This window comes from Morone saxatilis, unplaced genomic scaffold (assembly GCF_004916995.1).
Source record: "Morone saxatilis isolate NCDOM2014 unplaced genomic scaffold, NCSU_SB_2.0 Contig15, whole genome shotgun sequence".
Classification (NCBI taxonomy): domain Eukaryota; kingdom Metazoa; phylum Chordata; class Actinopteri; family Moronidae; genus Morone; species Morone saxatilis.
The window spans coordinates 11,749,555-11,756,989 of NW_023339707.1; the positions used below are offsets into that span (position 1 = coordinate 11,749,555).

Sequence of the window (7,435 nt, forward strand, 5' to 3'; positions counted from 1 at the left end):
ACAAACAGGGTTCACTTTGAACACAAAGCCCAATCTGATTGAGAGGCAATTTGTGTCATTAAAATGTCAAATAATGCGATCAATGCACCAGTAGAAGATATAATATAATATACCCCAAAGGACATGTCGAAGGGGACATGAAACATAGATAAATGGCGACATCTGCCGGACGGCGCTGACACTGCACCCTGCTCCGTCCCCGAGTCACGCAGCTGCGCACATCCTCCCAGGCGCCCTTGTTTCATTTGCGCCATTTTGTCCGCTCACTTTGTTGATTGGGCTTTAGCGAGCTGTACTAGAGCCAATCAGAGGGAAACCGGACAGCGAAGACACGGTAAGGGAGACCCGATTGAAGGCATTGGTAGTTGTCAGCACGGATTGGTTTGCTATGGACCAACCAAATTACTAACCCTGCTAAATGCAAAAAACTCAAATGGCAGTTTGATTCCGACCGCTGCGTCCCGGGCTGCAGATAAAGATAACATGTTGTTCTCAGTGTCGACTCCGGTGAGGAAACATGATCTCTGCTGCTCGACGAGACACAGCTAACGTTTGCTAGTTAGCTCAAATGTTGAATCTCGAACAAAGAGACGGTGCATAATGCCAACTTCCAGCCATCGCCAAGCACTGCCCGGCAAAACTATTATTATCTGTGAACCACAACCCACCTAAAGACGGGCGGTAGCTGTTCTCCAGCCTCGGCTCGGTGCTTTCTAGCTTTCACCACGCTAACTAGCCTTGTTAGCTCTCACCAAAACAGCCTGTTATAGGAAGACGGTAGCTGACCTTACGTGTATCGCCCACTGTGGGGTACACATACCGCCTCTTAATCTCATATATAACACTTGGTATGTGACACAAGTTAGTGTGGCGACAAGTGGAAAAGGGCCGCAAATGTGTCGCTGTTTTAGCGTTAAATAAAAAAATAATTCGCGTTAACAATGAGGTGGCAGCAGTAACGTTAATGTCAGATAACGGGTGCAAAGAGAAACAACCCTGTTTGTTTCCCTGGATGTTCAGGAAGGCTGTGGGCCTCCATGTAAAATAGGAACTAAAGTAGAGTTGTAAAATTCAACGCTTGCTAATACTGTATGTCTTTCTTTTGTCTGAAGAGAGGACCTAGACAATAACAAGCTATGGAGCAGTACACCACTGCCACCACTACCACCGGGGAGCAGATAGTTGTGCAGACCACCAATGGACAGATCCAACAGCAGGTGAGCTGAGAATACACTCGCATACATTTGGTTTGGATAAAGTTTGCCACACCGTCAACAGCTAAACCCTCTGTTGCAAGGTCACAGGTTACAGGTACCCAGAATGAAAGCGCCCCGGTGGAGTCCAGATCCAGTCTAATATTCCCTGATAATAACTTGTCTGAGCCTGTATTGTCCTGCCTTGCCTGCAGACACAGGGCACAGTGACGGCTGTGCAGCTGCAAACAGAGGCGCCAGTGGTGACGGCCTCAGGCCAGCAGGTGCAGACACTCCAGGTAGTGGTGTCACCGCCGCCCTGTGTCAGTGCCTTCATGACAGTGTTACAGCCTACCAGATTGCATGCTACAACCAGGGCTGTCTTTCATGACCCATCTCTGTGCTGTTTGGTTCATCCTCCCTCCCCCAGCATGCCTTACAGCTGCCTGAACTGCATGTCCCTCAGCACAGTGTGTTGTGTGTCAACCTCGAGTTTTCCCGCTTGTGCTCTCGAGGCTGTTTGTCAGAGTTGTGTCGTCTCTTGCTTTTAAAAGCAAGCTCTGCAAGTCAGACGTTGCTCTTCCCGATGAGGACGAAAGCCATTTGAAGTCTAAGTCAGTTATGTGTCGCAATTAGCAGAAGAACCAGCATTGAACAGCATGGATCCATAGTAGGGCTGCACAATTAATCCAAATATTGTTGAACTTGCAATATGGCCAAGTGCATTATCCAAATCACAGAAGTTGCAATCTTTTTGATAAAGCACAATGTGTGACAAAAGGGCTGCAGATATGCCCTGGCTTATAAATCTTGTTCTCCAAATGTAAGAAAACATGTTTGTTTGGTACAAACAAATGTTTTTAGAAAATGATGATGTAAAAATGATCATTCCGACTAATTGTGAATGATATCGCAATGGTAACATTTTTCCCATATCGTGCACCCCCGATCCATAGATATTACTGGCTGTCACTTCTCATCATCTAACTGTATTTTTCTTATCGTCTTGTTTGGAAAATGTCAGCGGGTTCCTTCCCTCTGACATTTTCCCCCATGATACAACTGCTGCCACAAGCTTTCAGTTGTCCATTGTGATCACTTGCTCATTTATGGATGAAAGTCTGACCATTGCTACTTTACGTCAGGTTGCATATGTGAATGCAAATTAATTTTTATGGCAGTATATTTTCTAATCATGTGCTTTAAGCAAATCAAGTTGAAATAAACATGAAACCTCTTGCTTCAGCAGCAGTATTCCATTAAGGACAAAACCAGTGAATAGAGGTTTTGTATTTTGCTAATGTATATAGGCTACAGTTCGGATCCACAATGGAACGGGATGGTTTCATGTTTGAATATCCCAAAGCAGAAAGAATGACAGGAAATCATCAAATACTTGTATCCATGAAGTGGTATCCAGGATGTTCCTGATTTGACATCATTTGCTTGCAGACACACGTAAGTAATATTGAGGTAACAAACACTTGCAGTGCTGATATAACTGCCTTCTGTATCTCTCTGTAGGTCCAGGGACAGCCTCTAATGGTCCAGGTGAGTGGAGGGCAGCTCATCACATCATCAGGACAACCCATCATGGTGCAGGCCATGTCGGGGGGTCAGGGTCAAACCATAATGCAGGTCCCTGTATCTGGAGCCCAGGGACTACAGCAGGTAAGGGATACGGTTCAGGCACTAGATTAAGATCTTTATTCAAATTGTACCACATTATCCTGTACAAGTACATAGTGTTCCTTATATTTAAGTATGAAAACAACATTGTGATATGACTGTCATTTAATAATCAGTTCCTGTTAATGTTTCTGTTGACAAATGCTTCTTATGCTTCTTTTATTTATGTAGGTGTCGTTACTTTTTGTGAGGCCGTCTAATTCAGAGTGTCAGAAAATAAGATTCTTTACAGTATTTGTGTCACTGTAGTTAAATGGAAATGAACCACTGCTAGGATATGCTGAATCTCATTGAAAAGTGAACCGAGTCTGAACCAATCTGTGTGTGGTACTGTGTCCATGTGTAGATCCAGCTGGTGCAGCCAGGTCAGATCCAGCTGCAGGGTGGACAGACTCTCCAGCTCCAGGGCCAGCAGGGTCAGCCGCAGCAGATCATCATCCAGCAGCCCCAGACAGCCATCACAGCTGGACAGAACCAGGTGTTTATTTCCAACCGGTTGACTGGCAAATCCATTTAATCACACAGCTATTGATGTGATTACCGAGTGTCTTCTCTCCTTACTTGTGGCTCCACAGGGGCAGCAGATCAGCGTGCAGGGCCAACAGGTGGCACAGACAGCTGACGGACAGACCATTGTCTACCAGCCTGTTAATGCAGATGGTACCGTCCTGCAGCAGGGTAAACTCAATATTCTCCTATTTTTTGTGTTTGCTTTCTGCTTTGTAGACTTTATAAACATGAGCACTGTTGAGTTGTCTTCTTGAATAAGAATTCTGATGGTAAGCTATTTGCAGGAATGATCACAATTCCAGCTGCCAGCTTGGCAGGTGCCCAGATTGTACAGGCAGGGGGTGCCAACACCAACACTACTAACAGCGGCCAAGGCACTGTGACCGTCACCCTGCCCGTCTCTGGTAACATGGTCAATGCAGGTGGAATGGTCATGGTAAGACCCTGTGCAGAGGTACCGAATATCTTATTACCTTTTTTTTCTTTTCAAATATAGACTCACAAGGGTGTGCGATGTAGCGGAGGAGCTTTTTTAAGAGCAACAAATTGAATCATTTATCAATTTATAATTTTAGTGCTAATTATAACTGAGAGACTGTAATAATGTATTTAATTTCTTCCTAGTGGAGTCATATTGTTATAATTAATAATGTGGTTATACTTAATTCAAAAAGCTGATCAAATTAACACCGATTTTTGAGTTTTAGTCTACTTTTTAGTTCAGTTTATTCAACCATGTCATTTATTTTAGTGACTGTTACTATGTTTAGTTAAGGCCCTTAACATCCATTGTCCACCCACATAGGTGTTTTCACTTATTCAGCCTGAATAGACCTCTTTTGAAGACTGTATGGGTGTTTACAGACTGTGTTTGATTGACATCTCCTTCACCTCTACTGTTCATGTTGGGGTGGGACAACTTGAACCTTTATGATTTTTAACAGTTCAGGCTATTTGGTGATGCGATACCCAGCATAACTCCACCCAGGGTCCCCCTGTATAGAATCTTATATCTTATATATATCTTATATCTTTTCAGCTAGAATGACTGAGAATACCTCTTTGGGTGTGCAGGGCCTCTAACATGAGACCTTAAATGTGAACGCTGCATTGTGATATACACCGATCAGCCATAACATCATACCAATGACAGGTGTGGGAAAATGGGCAGCGTAGAGGATTGAGGTCAAACTTTGTGATGATGTAACTGGTTCAAGCATACTCAAAACTGCCAGCTCTTGTGGGGTTTCCCCGGTCTGCAGTGGTCAGTACCTATCAAAATGTGAGCCAGAAAGGAAACTGGAAACAGGGTCATGGGGGGCCCAGGATGATTGAAGCACGTGGGAAGTGAAGGCTGGCCGTGTGGTCCGATCCAACAGATGAACTACTGTAGCTCACATAGCTGAAAATTTTAATTCTGGTTCTGATAGAAAGGTGTCAGTTTGTTGTTTATGGGTCTGCACAACACCTGGGCACATTGGTGGCTATAATGTTATGGCTAATCGGTGTAGTATTTTGTATTAGTATTGAATAACAGCCTCATTGATGCGTTACTGGTTCAACTATTTGCTTGTTTGTGTCAGTACGATGACATACATGTATGCTTTCCTTGCCTGAGCCCTTCTAAGCACTGTGTACCTGTTTGTGTGTCTCCCTCTATCAGATGGTGCCTGGAGGTGGTGGAGTTCCCACAATGCAGCGTATTCCTTTGCCAGGGGCTGAGATGCTTGAGGAGGAACCTCTGTATGTCAATGCAAAACAGTACCATCGCATCCTAAAGCGAAGACAGGCCAGAGCCAAGCTGGAGGCTGAGGGAAAGATCCCCAAAGAACGGAGGGTAAGCCCTTGTTCCTTTCTTCACCAGCTACTCGTTTATTTTCTACCATTTCATGTAGCTACTCATTCTGTATATCATCTTGTGCTGTGGATGTAGCTGCCCAGGAGTTCCAATCCTGCCACATTACAAGGAGTCATTAATTCAAGGGAAATATAAAAAATACCCCTGATAAATATTTTAGAAATTGCAAAAAAATAAATAAAATCGTATTTCACTTACTGCTAGTTGTATAAAGCCATGTAAACTCTGAAAAGGATATCTCAAAAAGTGCCTTGTTTAGATCCCACGAGAGGCAAGAAATAAAATGGGCTTTGTTTTTTGGGGATGGGTGAAGTGACCTTTCAACTAGTACTGGTACAGAGATGACACAATGCATTCACACTATTAACTGGTCATAATCCAATACATCCAATTTCACTTTGGCAGAAATACCTACATGAGTCTCGCCACCGTCATGCTATGCAGCGTAAGAGAGGAGATGGAGGAAGATTCTTTTCACCTAAGGACAAAGAGGAAATGGCTCTTGCCCTGGCACAGGTAAGAAGCTGCGTGTAGAAAAACATATTACTGATTCAAACCTGTAAATACGTTTATAAATTGTCAACAAAGATTTTTTTTATTTATTTCTAATTTGTGTGAAATTATCTGTCAATTTGTTGAGATCTCATTTAAGAATGAAATGAATAATTTCTCCTCCTCTGGCACAGCAACAGCAGGAAGCAGCCCAGGCAGCAGCAGATGAGTCGGTGGCTCAGATGATCCGAGTCTCGTAGCACTGTCGCCAAACATCATCACTTCTGCCTGTGAACTCTACCCTGCCTGAGATTCTTCATCCCAGCTAACCCATCTGCCGCACGTTCTCCTCTCCCATTTACACCCTCCCTGCCCCACCGTCATACACCAGACCGCAGCACTGCCACTGGGTTTCTTCTGTTATCTTCCCACTCCTACACTGGTCTTCCAGGGAGCTGGCCATGTGGCCCGCTGAGCCGTTGGACTGCTCAGGATTTCTTTCTGTCAAATAGAGGATGCTTCCATGGTCAGCTTAACTGGTCGAGCACTTAGGACCAGCTTTTTATTTTTTCATAAGGATTTGTTTGGACAATAATGAAACATGAAGTTATGGGTAAACGGGGCTAGTAACACAGAGGAAATGACAGCTGTGAAGCCATACTCTGTCAGACTCTGGTCTGTTAAAAAAGAAAAGAAAAGAAAAAAGAGATTTTGTCATTAGTGGATTCTTGTTGCTTTAAATATTTTTTGTAAATGGTACAGATTTTTTTCAGAGACATTCATTAAGCGTTGATGCTACACTTGTGTCCTATCTCTTTTATGTGATGCCCTGTGTTTTGACATTTTATTTTTTTCAACCCATGTACTGTGGGGGGATGGACTCATAAGTCCAACCTGTGTCCACTGAGCAAAAACTGAAATGTGATACAAATGTGAAGATATTGTACAGAAATTCTTTTCTTCCCCAGTGTGTATCAAGTGTATTTACTAATTTGCCCAGTTCTGTGGATGCATTTTATACAATTTCGTGGTTAGAGATAGTGTTTGTAAGAATAAATGACTCGGTGTTGCATCATATTTCATATACTCTCCATGTAGTTACTTCTTCACTGGTGTTAAGTTTATTTCATTGTAGATAATCGTTTTTTTACCCATCAGATGCAGTTCTGCAATGTTATTTTTTTTTTTATATAATGAAAAAAAAAAGGTTGGACTTTGAATTCATGAAACCTATGTCCATTAAATTTTATTAAGTGACTCAAGGTTATTTGTGGTTACTTTACTCCCAGTCTTGGTTAAGTCTTAATAAATAACAATAAATGATAGTTGATTATATATTTTCTATATACATTTTAAATACCATATACAGTGGAATCAAAAGTACAATAATTACTGTTACAGTGTAGTAGAATACAAGTATGAAGTAGCATAAAACAAATGGTAAATTAAAGTACAAATATTTCAATAGTGTTAAGTATAATGGAGTAAAGCTTCTGGTACTTGTGATGTTACAGTTGTACATTGAGCAAATTATAGTTAAGACAATTTGTTACATAAATAACAACATAAGAACAATTTAATTTCTGGATATGACACAAATAAATGAAGGTGTTTGACCCTGAGCGAGACTTCCCAGGTTAAACACTGTCCCAGTCACGCTCAGCCAATCAGACGCAGTAGATTACTGACGTCG

The 7,435-nt window shown here is 42.3% G+C and overlaps 1 protein-coding gene across 9 annotated transcripts; it reads left to right on the forward strand.

Moving 5' to 3' along the window:
* Positions 1-181: 181 nt before the first annotated feature.
* On the forward strand, positions 182-7,004 carry nfyal (nuclear transcription factor Y, alpha, like). Of its 9 annotated transcripts, none has more exons than XM_035656037.1 (10): positions 182-334; positions 1,113-1,217; positions 1,409-1,495; positions 2,718-2,864; positions 3,229-3,360; positions 3,458-3,560; positions 3,677-3,846; positions 5,056-5,229; positions 5,656-5,766; positions 5,943-7,004. In XM_035656037.1, the coding sequence occupies exons 2-10, from the start codon at positions 1,137-1,139 to the stop codon at positions 6,000-6,002; spliced, it is 1,065 nt and encodes a 354-aa protein (XP_035511930.1). In that variant the 5' UTR covers positions 182-334; positions 1,113-1,136; the 3' UTR covers positions 6,003-7,004. The 9 variants fall into 9 exon arrangements, with proteins under 9 accessions (XP_035511930.1, XP_035511931.1, XP_035511934.1 ...); XM_035656038.1 differs by having other exon boundaries at positions 3,677-3,828; positions 5,937-7,004; XM_035656033.1 differs by having other exon boundaries at positions 183-334; positions 5,937-7,004.
* Positions 7,005-7,435: the final 431 nt, after the last annotated feature.

What these genes read in the sequence shown, in the direction of transcription:
- nfyal (XM_035656033.1), top strand. Translation starts at nt 1,137, where the DNA reads ATGGAGCAGTACACCACTGCCACCACTACCACCGGGGAGCAGATAGTT. An exon ending in TCACAGCTGGACAGAACCAG is followed by an intron (nt 3,361 to 3,457) that starts GTGTTTATTTCC and finishes GTGGCTCCACAG; the next exon opens with GGGCAGCAGATCAGCGTGCA. An exon ending in TGGTACCGTCCTGCAGCAGG is followed by an intron (nt 3,561 to 3,676) that starts GTAAACTCAATA and finishes AGCTATTTGCAG; the next exon opens with GAATGATCACAATTCCAGCT.